General features: G+C 50.6%; 1 protein-coding gene across 2 annotated transcripts in view; it reads left to right on the top strand.

Annotated features, from left to right (window-relative positions):
* LOC134957546 (vitamin D3 hydroxylase-associated protein-like) overlaps positions 1 to 18,141 on the top strand; it is a 179,169-nt gene that overhangs the window by 147,710 nt on the left and 13,318 nt on the right. The window contains exons 12-13 of one of the 2 annotated variants that reach the window (XM_063939525.1): positions 3,105 to 3,144; positions 15,829 to 15,937. In XM_063939525.1, coding sequence (XP_063795595.1) covers positions 3,105 to 3,144; positions 15,829 to 15,937 — 149 coding nt within the window. Of the gene's footprint in view, positions 1 to 3,104; positions 3,145 to 15,787; positions 15,938 to 18,141 lie in introns of those variants that run through there. The other variant, XM_063939526.1, reaches the window with a different exon arrangement.

Here is an 18,141-nt window from a genome sequence, read left to right as displayed (position 1 = left end):
GTCGGTTTATGTGTTCCCTCCTCTTCCTCTCATACCAAAGGTACTGAGGATAATAAGAAAGAGAGGAGTAAGAACTACACTCATCGTTCCGGATTGGCCAAGAAGGACTTGGTACCCGGAACTACAAGAAATGATCTCAGAGGACGCTTGGCCTCTGCCGCTCCGACAGGACCTGCTACAGCAGGGGCCCTGTCTGTGCCAAGACTTACCGCGGCTGCGTTTGACGGCATGGCGGTTGAACGCCGGATCCTGATGGAGAAGGGCATTCCGGTTGAAGTCATTCCTACGCTGATAAAAGCTAGGAAGGATGTGACAGCAAAACATTATCACCGCATATGGCGAAAATATGTTGCTTGGTGTGAGGCTATGAAGGCCCCAACAGAAGAATTTCAGCTGGGTCGATTTCTGCACTTCCTACAGTCAGGTGTGACTATGGGCCTAAAATTGGGATCCACTAAAGTCCAGATTTCGTCTCTGTCTATTTTCTTTAAAAAAGAACTGGCTTCACTGCCTGAAGTTCAGATGTTTGTTAAGGGAGTGCTGCATATTCAGCCCCCTTTTGTGCCTCCAGTGGCACCTTGGGATCTCAACGTTGTGTTGGATTTCCTAAAATCACATTGGTTTGAGCCACTTCAGACCGTGGAGTTGAAGTATCTCACGTGGAAAGTGGTCATGCTCTTGGCCTTGGCTTCGGCTAGGCGTGTGTCAGAATTGGCGGCTTTGTCATGTAAAAGCCCTTATCTGATCTTCCATATGGACAGGGCAGAATTGAGGATTCGTCCCCAATTTCTCCCTAAGGTGGTATCAGCGTTTCATTTGAACCAACCTATTGTGGTGCCTGCGGCTACTCGGGACTTGGAGGCCTCCAAGTTGCTGGATGTAGTCCGGGGCCCTGAAAATCTATGTTTCCAGGACGGCTAGAGTCAGAAATACTGACTCGCTGTTTATCCTGCATGCACCCAACAAGCTGGGTGCTCCTGCTTCTAAGCAGACTATTGCTCGCTGGATCTGTAGCACGATTCAACTTGCACATTCTGCGGCTGGACTGCCGCATCCTAAATCAGTAAAAGCCCATTCCACGAGGAAGGGGGCTCTTCTTGGGAGGCTACCCAAGGGGTCTCGGCATTACAACTTTGCCGAGCTGCTACCTGGTCGGGGTCAAACACGTTTGCAAAATTCTACAAGTTTGATACCCTGGCTGAGGAGGACCTTGTGTTTGCTCATGCGGTGCTGCAGAGTCATCCGCACTCTCCCGCCCGTTTGGGAGCTTTGGTATAATCCCCATGGTCCTTACGGAGTACCCAGCATCCACCAGGACGTCAGAGAAAATAAGAATTTACTCACCGGTAATTCTATTTCTCGTAGTCCGTAGTGGATGCTGGGAGCCCGTCCCAAGTGCGGATTTTCTGCAATACTTGTATATAGTTATTGCTTAACAAAAGGGTTATTGTTATGAGCCATCTGTTCAGTGAGGCTCAGTTGTTATTCATACTGTTAACTGGGTATAGTTATCACGAGTTGTACGGTGTGATTGGTGTGGCTGGTATGAGTCTTACCCTGGATTCCAAATCCTTTCCTTGTAGTGTCAGCTCTTCCGGGCACAGTTTCCCTAACTGAGGTCTGGAGGAGGGGCATTGAGGGAGGAGCCAGTGCACACCAGATAGTACCTAATCTTTCTTTTAGAGTGCCCAGTCTCCTGCGGAGCCCGTCTATTCCCCATGGTCCTTACGGAGTACCCAGCATCCACTACGGACTACGAGAAATAGAATTACCGGTGAGTAAATTCTTATTATCGTGATCATTGGGCCCGCATATGAATGAAAGTACTGTATTACATGAACTGAACTTTGTTTGAGGCAGACTATAGCTTGTTACGCAGTGCCAAACGCAGGATTTCTAGAGGGGGGTTTCCAAATGCCAGTCCACAATCTCACACTCTGCGGAAACGTTGGAGCAAGTGCGGGAGTCTGAGGAGCAGTAGAAGAACCTAATAACGATACTGGACGTTAATGTAAACATTGGTCTTTTTTTCACTGGAAGCTGTATGGATTACAGTACAGGTATTAATATTTAACACTATAGATAGGCTGTATCAAACAAAGCGGGTATTAAAAGGTTAAACATACCATTGTAAATAAATACACAAACGTAATAGAACCAGTACTGCACTTTCTAAGCACACACTCTCTCACCTCATGGTAATGCTCCTGTCTCTTCTTCCTGGTATCTACTCTCTGGCCCAGTGCACTGATTGAGGACTCAGATCCACACAGCAAATTTGGTAGAAGAAGCTGCTACCACTGGGCATGTGCAGCAGCTCTGCTGTGTCCCTTAAACTTCATGATGTGGCGGCAGCTCTACTAATCATATTATATACCATTGCTATTGTCATAATGTGAGCCAGTTGTTAAGAGGAGGGGCGTTTCCGAGCAACCGGAACCCCCCCTGCATTTGCCTATGTTACGGTATGCGGTCAGCATACCAACGCTGGGATCCCAGCTGTCACAATACCGACGCCGGGATCCCGACTAGGGCACCATACCGCTGCCGGAATACCAGCGAGGTAGGTGATTCCCCCTCTATGGGTGTCCAAGACACTCATAGAAGGAGAATAAAACCTGTGGCAAGCACAGCTCGCCACCGAGCCCGCAGTGTGGCAAGCACAGCAAGCTCACAAGGGGCTTAGTTGAGCTCACCCCCTGCCGGCATTTCACCGCCCGGGATGCCGATGTCGGCATACTGGCCATTGGCATCCCGTGCGGCGGGATACCATACTGATCCCTTCGTTACATGCTAATTCTGCATCCTTCATGGGCTGGTGACAATCACTCTAAAATCAAATATTTGAAACCCCCCCCCTCCAGAAATCCTGCGTTTGCCCCTGTGTAGTTTCCCTTCTGCCGTCAAAGTTTTAGTGATTCTGTTTCCACGTGATTGTTTCTATGTCACACTGCTATAATAGCATAGAACATACTTTTTCTGTGTCTTTTCAGTAATGAAGTTATTGGTTGCCATCTCATTTACTATGTACTGCTATTTTCCTGTAAAACCAATATTGTGTTTTCCTATTATTGTCTATATTCATCTCTCTCTCACCTATCTAGATCTGTGAATCGTCTCTGGAAGGAGCAGATAGCCATTCAGGTAGTATACATGATGTATATATTAGAGATGAGCGCCTGAAATTTTTCGGGTTTTGTGTTTTGGTTTTGGGTTCGGTTCCGCGGCCGTGTTTTGGGTTCGACCGCGTTTTGGCAAAACCTCACCGAATTTTTTTTGTCGGATTCGGGTGTGTTTTGGATTCGGGTGTTTTTTTAAAAAAACACTAAAAAACAGCTTAAATCATAGAATTTGGGGGTCATTTTGATCCCATATTATTATTAACCTCAAAAACCATAATTTCCACTCATTTTCAGTCTATTCTGAATACCTCACACCTCACAATATTATTTTTAGTCCTAAAATTTGCACCAAGGTCGCTGGATGACTAAGCTAAGCGACACTAGTGGCCGACACAAACACCTGGCCCATCTAGGAGTGGCACTGCAGTGTCACGCAGGATGTCCCTTCCAAAAAACCCTCCCCAATCAGCACATGACGCAAAGAAAAAAAGAGGCGCAATGAGGTAGCTGACTGTGTGAGTAAGATTAGCGACCCTAGTGGCCGACACAAACACCGGGCCCATTTAGGAGTGGCACTGCAGTGTCACGCAGGATGTCCCTTCCAAAAAACCCTCCCCAATCAGCACATGACGCAAAGAAAAAAAGAGGCGCAATGAGGTAGCTGACTGTGTGAGCAAGATTAGCGACCCTAGTGGCCGACACAAACACCGGGCCCATTTAGGAGTGGCACTGCAGTGTCACGCAGGATGTCCCTTCCAAAAAACCCTCCCCAAACAGCACATGACGCAAAGAAAAATAAAAGAAAAAAGAGGTGCAAGATGGAATTGTCCTTGGGCCCTCCCACCCACCCTTATGTTGTATAAACAAAACAGGACATGCACACTTTAACCAACCCATCATTTCAGTGACAGGGTCTGCCACACGACTGTGACTGATATGACGGGTTGGTTTGGACCCCCCCCAAAAAAGAAGCAATTAATCTCTCCTTGCACAAACTGGCTCTACAGAGGCAAGATGTCCACCTCATCATCACCCTCCGATATATCACCGTGTACATCCCCCTCCTCACAGATTATCAATTCGTCCCCACTGGAATCCACCATCTCAGCTCCCTGTGTACTTTGTGGAGGCAATTGCTGCTGGTCAATGTCTCCGCGGAGGAATTGATTATAATTCATTTTAATGAACATCATCTTCTCCACATTTTCTGGATGTAACCTCGTACGCCGATTGCTGACAAGGTGAGCGGCGGCACTAAACACTCTTTCGGAGTACACACTTGTGGGAGGGCAACTTAGGTAGAATAAAGCCAGTTTGTGCAATGGCCTCCAAATTGCCTCTTTTTCCTGCCAGTATAAGTATGGACTGTGTGACGTGCCTACTTGGATGCGGTCACTCATATAATCCTCCACCATTCTTTCAATGGTGAGAGAATCATATGCAGTGACAGTAGACGACATGTCCGTAATCGTTGTCAGGTCCTTCAGTCCGGACCAGATGTCAGCATCAGCAGTCGCTCCAGACTGCCCTGCATCACCGCCAGCGGGTGGGCTCGGAATTCGTAGCCTTTTCCTCGCACCCCCAGTTGCGGGAGAATGTGAAGGAGGAGATGTTGACAGGTCGCGTTCCGCTTGACTTGACAATTTTCTCACCAGCAGGTCTTTCAACCCCAGCAGACTTGTGTCTGCCGGAAAGAGAGATCCAAGGTAGGCTTTAAATCTAGGATCGAGCACGGTGGCCAAAATGTAGTGCTCTGATTTCAACAGATTGACCACCCGTGAATCCTTGTTAAGCGAATTAAGGGCTCCATCCACAAGTCCCACATGCCTAGCGGAATCGCTCCGTGTTAGCTCCTCCTTCAATGTCTCCAGCTTCTTCTGCAAAAGCCTGATGAGGGGAATGACCTGACTCAGGCTGGCAGTGTCTGAACTGACTTCACGTGTGGCAAGTTCAAAGGGCATCAGAACCTTGCACAACGTTGAAATCATTCTCCACTGCGCTTGAGACAGGTGCATTCCACCTCCTATATCGTGCTCAATTGTATAGGCTTGAATGGCCTTTTGCTGCTCCTCCAACCTCTGAAGCATATAGAGTAGGGGTGGGCAAAATACGGCCCGCGGGCCGGATGCGGCCCGCAGACCGATCCTGCCCGGCCCACTGCTTCCCACCAGTGCGCAATGACAAGCGTCCCGACAGGCTGAGCTGCTTGTCATTGCTCTGCAGTACCTCCAAGCCGCCGGCACCTGTCTCCCCTGCTGCTGCTGCTGCACGGCGCCTGCCACACTGTCATCTTCTTGCCTTGTAGCCTCCCCCTCCCGCCTCCAGTGACAACGGCAGCGTTCATGTTCAGCCAAAAAGGGGGCGGAGCTATGCGCCGGTGAGGGGGCGGGGTTACACGGACCTCATGGGGCGGAGCTACATGGGACAAGAGCAACTGCTACAGAGCCTTCCTTCGTTCCTGCCACTGCCACTGCCAGCCAGCCAGATAAGTTAATGGAAAAAGTGAGTAAAAGAAAGAAAGTGTATTTGTGTGTGTGTGTGTGTTCGTGTGTGTTCGTGTGTGCAGGCAGTGGCGTCAGACTGATTTTAGGTTGGGGGGAGATCTTTAACGCTCGCTGTACCACCCCCAAACCCCCGACCCCCCCCCCCCCCGTGTTCTGTCACTGACTCAATCCCACATGTTCTGTCACCGTGTCACCCCGTGTTCTGTCACCGTGTCACACCCCCCGTGTTCTGTCACAGTGTCACACCCTGCGTGTTCTGTCACCGTGTCACCCCCCGCGTTCTGTCACTGACTCAACCCCACATGTTCTGTCACCATGTCCCCCCCTGTGTTCTGTCACCGTGTCACACCCCCGTGTTCTGTCACCGTGTCACACCCCCGTATTCTGTCACCGTGTCACACCCCCGTGTTCTGTCACCGTGTCACACCCCCGTATTCTGTCACCGTGTCACACCCCCGTATTCTGTCACCGTGTCACACCCCCGTGTTCTGTCACCGTGTCACACCCCCGTGTTCTGTCACTGTGTCACACCCCGCGTGTTCTGTCACCGTGTCACACCCCCCGTGTTCTGTCACTGCGTCACCCAGGGGCCATAAGACACTTACGTAATGTGTGTAAGTGGCGCTGTGTGGCATAATTTGAATAATGGAGACTATTGTGCAGCCTAATATGAATCTGTATTATTTTTTGGCCACATCCCTTCCCCATGAAGCCTCGTCCCTATATTTTTGGTACGTGGGGTAGCTGCTATTTTGTGTGTGGCCCTCGAATACTGACAGGAAAGTGTCAAGTGGCCCCTCAGCTGAAATAATTGCCCACCCCTGATATAGAGGGTTGAATTCCACCTCGTTACCACTTCTTGCTTCAGATGATGGCAGGGCAGGTTCAGTAGTTTTTGGTGGTGCTCCAGTCTTCTGTACGTGGTGCCTGTACGCCGAAAGTGTCCCGCAATTTTTCTGGCCACCGACAGCATCTCTTGCACGCCCCTGTCGTTTTTTAAATAATTCTGCACCACCAAATTCAAGGTATGTGCAAAACATGGGACGTGCTGGAATTTGCCCATATTTAATGCACACACAATATTGCTGGCGTTGTCCGATGCCACAAATCCACAGGAGAGTCCAATTGGGGTAAGCCATTCCGCGATGATCTTCCTCAGTTGCCGTAAGAGGTTTTCAGCTGTGTGCGTATTCTGGAAACCGGTGATACAAAGCGTAGCCTGCCTAGGAAAGAGTTGGCGTTTGCGAGATGCTGCTACTGGTGCCGCCGCTGCTGTTCTTGCGGCGGGAGTCCATACATCTACCCAGTGGGCTGTCACAGTCATATAGTCCTGACCCTGCCCTGCTCCACTTGTCCACATGTCCGTGGTTAAGTGGACATTGGGTACAGCTGCATTTTTTAGGACACTGGTGACTCTTTTTCTGAGGTCTGTGTAAATTTTCGGTATCGCCTGCCTAGAGAAATGGAACCTAGATGGTATTTGGTACCGGGGACACAGTACCTCCAACAAGTCTCTAGTTGGCTCTGCAGTAATGATGGATGCCGGAACCACGGTTCTCACCACCCAGGATGCCAAGGCCTCAGTTATCCGCTTTGCAGTAGGATGACTGCTGTGATATTTCATCTTCCTCGCAAAGGACTGTTGGACAGTCAATTGCTTGGTGGAAGTAGTAAAAGTGGTCTTACGACTTCCCCTCTGGGATGACCATCGACTCCCAGCAGCAACAACAGCAGCGCCAGCAGCAGTAGGCGTTACACGCAAGGATGCATCGGAGGAATCCCAGGCAGGAGAGGACTCGTCAGAATTGCCAGTGACATTGCCTGCAGGACTATTGGCATTCCTGGGGAAGGAGGAAATTGACACTGAGGGAGTTGGTGGGGTGGTTTGCGTGAGCTTGGTTACAAGAGGAAGGGATTTACTGGTCAGTGGACTGCTTCCGCTGTCACCCAAAGTTTTTGAACTTGTCACTGACTTATTATGAATGCGCTGCAGGTGACGTATAAGGGAGGATGTTCCGAGGTGGTTAACGTCCTTACCCCTACTTATTACAGCTTGACAAAGGGAACACACGGCTTGACACCTGTTGTCCGCATTTCTGTTGAAATAGTTCCACACCGAAGAGCTGATTTTTTTGGTATTTTCACCAGGCATGTCAACGGCCATATTCCTCCCACGGACAACAGGTGTCTCCCCGGGTGCCTGACTTAAACAAACAGCCTCACCATCAGAATCCTCCTGGTCAATTTCCTCCCCAGCGCCAGCAACACCCATATCCTCCTCATCCTGGTGTACTTCAACACTGACATCTTCAATCTGACTATCAGGAACTGGACTGCGGGTGCTCCTTCCAGCACTTGCAGGGGGCGTGCAAATGGTGGAAGGCGCATGCTCTTCACGTCCAGTGTTGGGAAGGTCAGGCATCGCAACCGACACAATTGGACTCTCCTTGTGGATTTGGGATTTCGAAGAACGCACAGTTCTTTGCGGTGCTACTGCTTTTGCCAGCTTGAGTCTTTTCATTTTTCTAGCGAGAGGCTGAGTGCCTCCATCCTCATGTGAAGCTGAACCACTAGCCATGAACATAGGCCAGGGCCTCAGCCGTTCCTTGCCACTCCGTGTGGTAAATGGCATATTGGCAAGTTTACGCTTCTCCTCCGACAATTTTATTTTAGGTTTTGGAGTCCTTTTTTTACTGATATTTGGTGTTTTGGATTTGACATGCTCTGTACTATGACATTGGGCATCGGCCTTGGCAGACGACGTTGCTGGCATTTCATCGTCTCGGCCATGACTAGTGGCAGCAGCTTCAGCACGAGGTGGAAGTGGATCTTGATCTTTCCCTAATTTTGGAACCTCAACATTTTTGTTCTCCATATTTTAATAGGCACAACTAAAAGGCACCTCAGGTAAACAATGGAGATGGATGGATACTAGTATACAATTATGGACGGACTGCCGAGTGCCGACACAGAGGTAGCTACAGCTGTGAACTACCGTACTGTGTCTGCTGCTAATATAGACTGGTTGATAAAGAGATGTCGTAGTATGTATGTATGAAGAAGAAAGAAAAAAAAAACACGGGTAGGTGGTATACAATTATGGACGGACTGCCGAGTGCCGACACAGAGGTAGCCACAGCCGTGAACTACCGTACTGTACTGTGTCTGCTGCTAATATAGACTGGTTGATAAAGAGATGTCGTAGTATGTATGTATGAAGAAGAAAGAAAAAAAAACCACGGTTAGGTGGTATACAATTATGGACGGACTGCCGAGTGCCGACACAGAGGTAGCCACAGCCGTGAACTACCGTACTGTACTGTGTCTGCTGCTAATATAGACTGGTTGATAAAGAGATGTCGTAGTATGTATGTATGAAGAAGAAAGAAAAAAAAACCACGGTTAGGTGGTATACAATTATGGACGGACTGCCGAGTGCCGACACAGAGGTAGCCACAGCCGTGAACTACCGTACTGTACTGTGTCTGCTGCTAATATAGACTGGTTGATAAAGAGATGTAGTAGTATGTATGTATAAAGAAGAAAGAAAAAAAAACCACGGGTAGGTGGTATACAATTATGGACGGACTGCCGAGTGCCGACACAGAGGTAGCCACAGCCGTGAACTACCGTACTGTACTGTGTCTGCTGCTAATATAGACTGGTTGATAAAGAGATGTAGTAGTATGTATGTATAAAGAAGAAAGAAAAAAAAACCACGGGTAGGTGGTATACAATTATGGATGGACTGCCGAGTGCCGACACAGAGGTAGCTACAGCCGTGAACTACCGTACTGTGTCTGCTGCGACTGGATGATAAATAATGATATAAAAAAAATATATATATCACTACTGCAGCCGGACAGGTATATATATTATATAATGACGGACCTGCTGGACACTGTCTGTCAGCAGAATGAGTTTTTTATAGAATAAAAAAAAAAACACCACACAAGTGAAGTCACACGACGAGTGTTTAACTTTTTCAGGCAATCACAATATAGTATACTACTAACTATACTGGTGGTCAGTGTGGTCAGGTCACTGGTCAGTCACACTGGCAGTGGCACTCCTGCAGCAAAAGTGTGCACTGTTTAATTTTAATATAATATGTACTCCTGGCTCCTGCTATAACCTATAACTGGCACTGCAGTGCTCCCCAGTCTCCCCCACAATTATAAGCTGTGTGAGCTGAGCACAGTCAGATATATAATATATACATAGATGATGCAGCACACTGGGCTGAGAAGTGCACACAGATATGGTATGTGACTGTCTTGTACTCCTGGCTCCTGCTATAACCTATAACTGGCACTGCAGTGCTCCCCAGTCTCCCCCACAATTATAAGCTGTGTGAGCTGAGCACAGTCAGATATATAATATATACATAGATGATGCAGGCATGCAGCACACTGGGCTGAGCAGTGCACACAGATATGGTATGTGACTGAGTCACTGTGTGTACCGTTTTTTTCAGGCAGAGAACGGATATATTAAATAAAACAACTGCACTGCTGGTGGTCACTGTGGTCAGTCACTAAACTCTGCACTCTCTTCTACAGTATCAGCCTCAGGTCAATCTCTCTCTCTCTCTCCTAATCTAAATGGAGAGGACGCCAGCCACGTCCTCTCCCTATCAATCTCAATGCACGTGTGAAAATGGCGGCGACGCGCGGCTCCTTATATAGAATCCGAGTCTCGCGAGAATCCGACAGCGTCATGATGACGTTCGGGCGCGCTCGGGTTAACCGAGCAAGGCGGGAAGATCCGAGTCGCTCGGACCCGTGAAAAAAAACATGAAGTTCGTGCGGGTTCGGATTCAGAGGAACCGAACCCGCTCATCTCTAGTATATATAGCAGGGACATGTGGTGGGGTCAATGGCTGGAGAGGCGCTAGGTAGTATCAGAGGCAGATTAACCCACCTACATATATGAACCTGATGGTTCCTGTGGGCATTATACAAAGGTGCAGCAGTGTATACTTTGTTACTATAAACCAGTGATGGCTAACCTTGACACTCCAGCTGTTGTTGAACTACACATACCAGCATGTCCTGCATCAGTTTTAGCATGGCCTAATAGCAAAACTGTGGCAGGGCATGCTGGGATGTGTAGTTCAACAACAGCTGGAGTGTCAAGGTTAGCCATCACTGCTATAAACAGTGTGTGTGTATGTATATATATATATCTCCTATATAATAGCCCTGTGACTCTGTGCCAGGCCCTCTAACGCTGGGTGGAGTCACAGGGCTGGCCGGAGTCACAGAGTCCGCCCACCACACGTGCAGCAAGTCTCTGCTTAGAGTGCTGCTGCCTGTCCATCTCCCCCCTCCGCCATCAGCAAATCCGACTCCCTCCGGCCGTGGCTCCAGCCGAACAACAGCTGCCAGCATACACACTTATGAGGGACGGGTGGCGCAGAAGAAGACTTTCATAGCCCTCCCTGCGCAGCGCACACAGACCCGCCGCCTCCTCCATGCACGGCGACAGGGGGTCAGAGGGTCCCCGGTGATGAAGTACACACAAAATGGGGCTGTAGCACCTGCACTCTTATGACAATTTTACACTTATAGTCTGACCGGCCGACGTCCCGCCTTAGCCTGTCACTGGGTTCAGCCTGGTCGTGCCGCTGCGCCTGCCCTTCCCACCGGAACTGCCGCAGATGCTGTGGGAAGGGCAGGACACCAAACCTCTGCCCCAGCCTTCCTGCCGGCGCCGAAGCCAGGGATAGTGTCAGTGGCGTCAGAAGGGGGGGGGGGCCCGTACCAAGGTGTCAGCTCTCCTGCTGTGACAGGAGCCGAGTGCTGCAGTGATATAAACTCCTGCAGCACTCGCCTCCTGTCACAGAGAAGAGCCGGCACACACACTCAAGTCCCCGGGGGCAGCCAGCATCTGCAGGCAAGCTGGAAACACCCCCCTGGAGCAAGAGAGAACATACCCGCGAGGCCACGCCCCTTTCACAGCAGGCCATGCCCCCTTTTCGGCCGCGGAGGGAGGGCGGGGTGGGGGGTGAGAGATGTGTGTAACAGTAATACTGACTGCGCTCCGACACCCGGAGACGCCTCTGGACACTGTACTGTTTACCAGCCTGCAGCAGCCACCCACAGCCCCAACGGTGAGTCCCTCCGGCCATCCTACCCACTGATTCTATGTGTGGTCGCCACTTTACAAATGTCTCCCCTTCTGGTGTCCACCCCCTCCACTACTTTCCCCCCTCTCTTCATCAGCTTCCTCACTGGGGACCCTCCCTACCGCCCCGTGTCTCTGTATCCCCTCCCTGCCGGCCCGCGTCTCTCTATCCCCTCCCTACCGCCCGCGTCTCTCTATCCCCTCCCTACCGCCTGCGTCTCTCTATCCCCTCCCTGCCACCCTGCATCTCTCTAGCCCCTCCCTGCCGCCCCGCGTCTCTGTATCCCCTCCCTACCGCCCTGCGTCTCTGTATCCCCTCCCTGCCGCCCTGCGTCTCTGTATCCCCTCCCTGCCACCCCGCGTCTCTCTATCACCTCCCTGCCGCCCGGGTCTCTGTATCCCCTCCCTAACGCCCCGCGTCTCTCTATCCCCTCCCTGCCACCCCGCGTCTTTCTATCCCCTCCCTGCTGCCCGTGTCTCTCTATCCCCTCCCTGCCGCCCGCGTCTCTCTATCCCCTCCCTACCGCCCCACATCTCTGTATCCCCGCCCTGCATCTCTGTATCCCCTCCCTACCTGTATCCCCTCACTACTGCCCCACGTCTCTGTATCCCCACCCTACCTGTATCCCCACCCTACCGCCCGCTTCTCTCTGTCCCCTCCCTACCGTGTCTCTCTATTCCCTCCCTACCGCCCCGCATCTCTGTATCCCCCCCTACCGCCCCGCGTCTCTGTATCCTCTCCCTACCGCCCCCCGTCTCTGTATCCTCTCCCTACCGCCCCGCGTCTCTGTATCCCCTCCCTACTGCACCGCGTCTCTGTATCCCCTCCCTACCGCCCCACGTCTCTGTATCCCCTCCCTACCGCCCCTCGTCTCTGTATCCTCTCCCTACCTCCCCGCGTCTCTGTATCCCCTCCCTTCCGCCCCACATTGATGTATCCCCTCCCTACTGCCCCGCATCTCTGTATACCCTCCTTACCACCCTGTGTCTCTGTATCACCTCCCTACCGCCCCGCGTCTCTGTATCCCCTCCTTACCGCCCTGTGTCTCTGTATCCCCTCCCTACCGCCCTGTGTCTCTGTATCACCTCCCTACCGCCCGCGTCTCTGTATCCCCTCCCTACTGCCCTGTGTCTCTGTATCCCCTCCCTACCTGTGTCCCCTCACTACCGCCCCGCGTCTCTGTATCCCCTCCCTACCGCCCCGCGTCTCTGTATCCCCTCCCTACCGCCCCGCATCTCTGTGTCCCCTCCCTACCGCCCCGCATATCTGTGTTCCCTCCCTACCGCCCCGCGTCTCTGTGTCCCCTCCCTACCGCCCCGCATCTCTGTGTCCCCTCCCTACCGCCCCGCATATCTGTGTTCCCTCCCTACCGCCCTGCGTCTGTGTCCCCTCCCTACCGCCCGCATCTCTGTGTCCCCTCCCTACCGCCCCGCGTCTCTGTGTGCCGTCCCTACTGCCCTGCATCAGTGTCCCCTCCCTACCGCCCCGCATCTCTGTGTCCCCTCCCTACTGCCCTGCGTCTCTGTGTCCCCTCCCTACCACCCCACGTCTCTGTATCCCCCCCCTACCGCCCCACGTCTCTGTGTCCCTTCCCTACCGCCCTGCATCTCTGTATCCCCTCACTACCGCCCAGCGTCTCTGTGTCCCCTCCCTACCACCCTGCCTCTCTGTGTGCCCTCCCTACCGCCCCGCGTCTCTGTGTCCCCTCCCTACCGCCCCGCGTCTCTGTGTGCCCTCCCTACCGCCCTGCGTCTCTGTATCCCTTTCCTACTGCCCCGCGTCTCTGTGTGCCCTCCCTACCGACCCGCGTCTCTGTGTGCCCTCCCTACCCCCCTGTGTCACATACAGGGTCCATACCACCGGCTCCTGGATACTGCTCTGACAAACCCTCACCAGGAGGACAGGAGCCATAACCCCTTGCTGTGCCCCCTGTAGTTATTGGTATATCGGTGATGCTCCGCTCTGCCGCCTCCTCCCCATCCCTCACACAGTGAGCGCAGGGCACAAGCCCAGCACCGAGCACATGACCGCGCTGCCCATGGCCATTGGCCCTGGGAGCAGCTCCAGCCTGCGCCTCCTCCTCCTACTGCACCTGAGGGGGCCGCGCACATAGTGCATGCAGAGGGGACTGGTGCACCTGCGGCCGTGTGGAGACCTTGCGTGCGCAACATGTCCGCGTTGCTACACCTGAAGGATGGTACGGTGTAGAGAGAGGACACAGCTGCCCCTGTTCCGCATTGTACCAGCACTTCCCTCTGTGTCTAATGACACCGTATACCTCTTCATGCGGGTATTTCTATATCACATACATCCTTATCCGTGTCCTATATATTGTTACACATACTACAATCACGTAGTTATTGGTCCCGCACCCCCCCCCACTTGCATCCACCCCCCCTCCACCCACAGCATCTACATACTCCCTGCCTCATCCGCGGTCCCCCCCCCCGCACCCGCTACATTCTATACATCGCGCCCTGCAGGCACTGTTCACGCCGTCGCAAGGGCCTACTCCCCCTTCACCATCGGACGCCTGTTTGTCGTGCAATATTTAACCACTAACAAACCTAGGAAGGCAGGTAATACTCCATATAATACAAATATTAAACCCCAGCAAGGCGTACAGGGGTTAAGGGGGCGTAGCCCCTTGCGACGGTGTGAAGAGCGCCCGTAGGGCACGATGAAGCGCCTAGTATATATATATACACACACACAGATGAAGCCACACTAACGCTCCTATGGACGAGAGCGTCTCCGTCCGGGCGGGTGCGCGTAGCCATGGCAGAGACGCACCCCATTCACTAGAATGGGAGAGCGTCTCCATGCACTCCACCATGACGGAGATGCACCCCCATTCTAGTCACACCGGGAGTGCACGTATGCGGCTCTATCTGTGTATATATGTATGTGTATATATATATATATATATATATATATATATATACTAGCTACCAGCCTGTCAAAGTGACAGAACAACATAACAGTAATAACAGTGCCAGCAGCTGTGTGCACACGACCAGAGCAAAACTGGTCATGTGCACATAGCTGGTCGCTGGCGCACAAACACTTGAGTTCCCCCCATAGAGGTGTGAAGCAGCATTCGCTATAAATATATATATATATATATATATATATACAGAATGTCCACAAAGTGGGGATGCACTCTCGTTGTGAAGAAATAATTCAATTTTGGATAGTCAAATGTCACCGTAGTTTAATGTCGACGTTTCGGCCTGTTAACAGGCCTTTCTCAAGACCGGTGAAACAGCAGATCAAGTATTCAGTTGCAGTAACAGAGAAAAAAATATCTGTCACGCCTCATCCATCGCCTGGATGTTGTTGTGACTGCAGTCACAAGCAAGACGCCTCCAGTCCTGTCACTGTAAATACCAACAGCTGTGACTGCATCCAGGGACAACAATGATTATACACTATATACTAGTATGATGGACAGTGAATCTTCTGTTGTCTGTTAGAATGGTGTTTTTATGATGTTACATATAACCAGGCGATGGATGAGGCGTGACAGATATTTTTTTCTCTGTTACTGCAACTGAATACTTGATCTGCTGTTTCACCGGTCTTGAGAAAGGCCTGTTAACAGGCCGAAACGTCGACATTAAACTACGGTGACATTTGAGTATCTAAAATTGAATTATTTCTTCACAGCGAGAGTGCATCCCCACTTTGTGGACATTCTGTATATATAGTGGACCTGATGGTCTGTTGGAAGCACCCGCCCATATGTCTTCTTTGGAGGATGTGAGTGCAGGAGCACTTTTGGATATATATATATATATATATATATATATATATATAATTTCTTCTTACCTAATAATAACATGCAAACTGTTTGTTGGAGAAAGTTTTAGGTAGAAGCAGGACCAGTGCTACCATTAGGCAGCTTTAGGCAGCCGAGTCCACCCAAAAAAAAAGTATTATTCCCTATATTTGTACAGCCAATACAGGTATACACATTACACTTGGTTATTACTATGCTTAAGGTGTGTTCTATTTTCTTGCTCCTCCAGCATTGTGATTGTCAGCTCTTGTGATGAGTCTTTTCCTTCAGGAATACCAGACGGAATTCTTCACTGAATGGAGGAAGCTGAATCTAGATGTGGTCCTATGTCCCATGCTGGGCCCGGCTTTCAACCTCGGCTATCCAGGGAAACTATTCGGTATTTCTGTAAATCCCTGTGATCCTTCTCTGATTTTATATATATATATATATATATATATATATATATACATTCCTTGCTGCCCCGGCACTCCAGGTATCCGCTGAGGGATATGTCCTGCTCCGGTGCCCTCCTCGACAGAGGGCTTTGCTTACACCCCTTGGAATATCCAACCAAAGAAAAGGCGGCACTCGGAGTCTGTGATGCATTCATATATTGGTGCAAAAAGCAATCATCAACATATCGGGGATCAGTTCCCCTTCAGGATAAGTGTTAACAGTGCACACGTTGATGATTGCTTTTTGCACCAATATATGATTGCATCACAGACTCCGAGTGCCGCCTTTTCTTTGGTTGGTTTTATATATATATATATATATATATATATAGCACAGATTGGTGGGCGGCACTCCAAGGTTTTGCAAGAGAAAACACACAGCTCCACAAGCTTTTTCAATCAACGTTTCAGACGCCTTTATTTGCGCCTTTTGTCAGGATACAGACAATATATAAACCACATACCTTTATAGCACCAGAGCGTGAGAAACACCTCTCGTCGCTCCCGCGTTTCCGGCACCAGCGCAATGACGTCATTCGTCCGTCTCCGTCTCATCGGTAACCATAGAAACCGTGGGCGGGACTGTAACCACAGCAACAAGGGTAATAAACAAACCCCCGGACCAACTAACCCCGTGGGTTTGCGCTAGCTAGGAAAAAAAGGAGATCCGAAATGTGGTTTAGACAGAAAAACACCATTCCGTGCACAAACATCACTCCCATCCCCGCCACATTGCGCCTGAGCGACCACACACACGGCCCATGCGGCTCAAGGAGTGGGTCCCTATTCCTAAGTGTTACTTCCACCTCCAACCACATAGTACAGAAACCGAAGAGTGGGAACCAAAATAAACGAAAACATATGTTATTACAAAACTATCCAACCCCTGTTAGGGTACCGTCATCATGACCCAGGCACATACAATAACTCAAGTTGAGTTTTCCCTTTGGTGTGCTTCTCTCCTCTTTCCATGTTCTATATGGTTGTTATGAGGGTGTTTTTAAGGAAAATAGTATTTTTTGATAAATGCATTCCTAAAAATGTATTTCCATCCCTTGTGGGGGGTTGTCATCAGGGCCGGAATGTGTAATAATCCCCCCCTATATAATGGGGTCAGGAACCTTTGGTAGGTTATTGTATGTGCCTGGGTCATGATGACGGTACCCTAACAGGGGTTGGATAGTTTTGTAATAACATATGTTTTCGTTTATTTTGGTTCCCACTCTTTGGTTTCTGAACTATGTGGTTGGAGGTGGAAGTAACACTTAGGAATAGGGACCCACTCCTTGAGCCGCATGGGCCGTGTGTGTGGTCGCTCAGGCGCAATGTGGCGGGGATGGGAGTGATGTTTGTGCACGGAATGGTGTTTTTCTGTCTAAACCACTTCTCGGATCTCCTATTTTTCCTAGCTAGCGCAAACCCACGGGGTTAGTTGGTCCGGGGGTTTGTTTATTACCGCTGTTGCTGTGGTTACAGTCCCGCCCACGGTTTCTATGGTTACCGATGAAACGGAGATGGACGAATGACGTCATTGCGCTGGTGCCGGAAATGCGGGAGCGACGAGAGGTGTTTCTCACGCTCTAGTGCTATAAAGGTATGTGGTTTATATATTGTCTGTATCCTGACGAAAGGCACAAATAAAGGCGTCTGAAACGTTGATTGAAAAAGCTTGTGGAGCTGTGTATTTTCTCTTGCAAAACCTTGGAGTGCCGCCCACCAATCTGTGCTGTCTGCTGGGCTCTGTAGTGCCACGGGAGGGCACCCAGGTATTCATGTTGTGCTGTTGGAGTGCCGGTCACACGTGTATGTATGTATATATATTTCTCTAACGTCCTAGTGGATGCTGGGGACTCCGAAAGGACCATGGGGAATAGCGGCTCCGCAGGAGACTGGGCACAAAAGTAAAAAGCTTTAGGACTACCTGGTGTGCACTGGCTCCTCCCCCTATGACCCTCCTCCAAGCCTCAGTTAGATTTTTGTGCCCGAACGAGACGGGTGCAGGCTAAGGGGCTCTCCTGAGCTGCTTAGTGTAAAAGTTTAAAGTAGGTTTTTTATTTTCAGTGAGACCTGCTGGCAACAGGCTCACTGCACCGAGGGACTAAGGGGAGAAGAAGCGAACTCACCTGCGTGCAGAGTGGATTGGGCT

The sequence above is a fragment of the Pseudophryne corroboree genome, chromosome 9 (assembly GCF_028390025.1).
Source record: "Pseudophryne corroboree isolate aPseCor3 chromosome 9, aPseCor3.hap2, whole genome shotgun sequence".
NCBI classification, from domain to species: domain Eukaryota; kingdom Metazoa; phylum Chordata; class Amphibia; order Anura; family Myobatrachidae; genus Pseudophryne; species Pseudophryne corroboree.
Note: the sequence above shows the minus strand (reverse complement) of the source record. Positions and strands in the feature narration are given on the sequence as shown.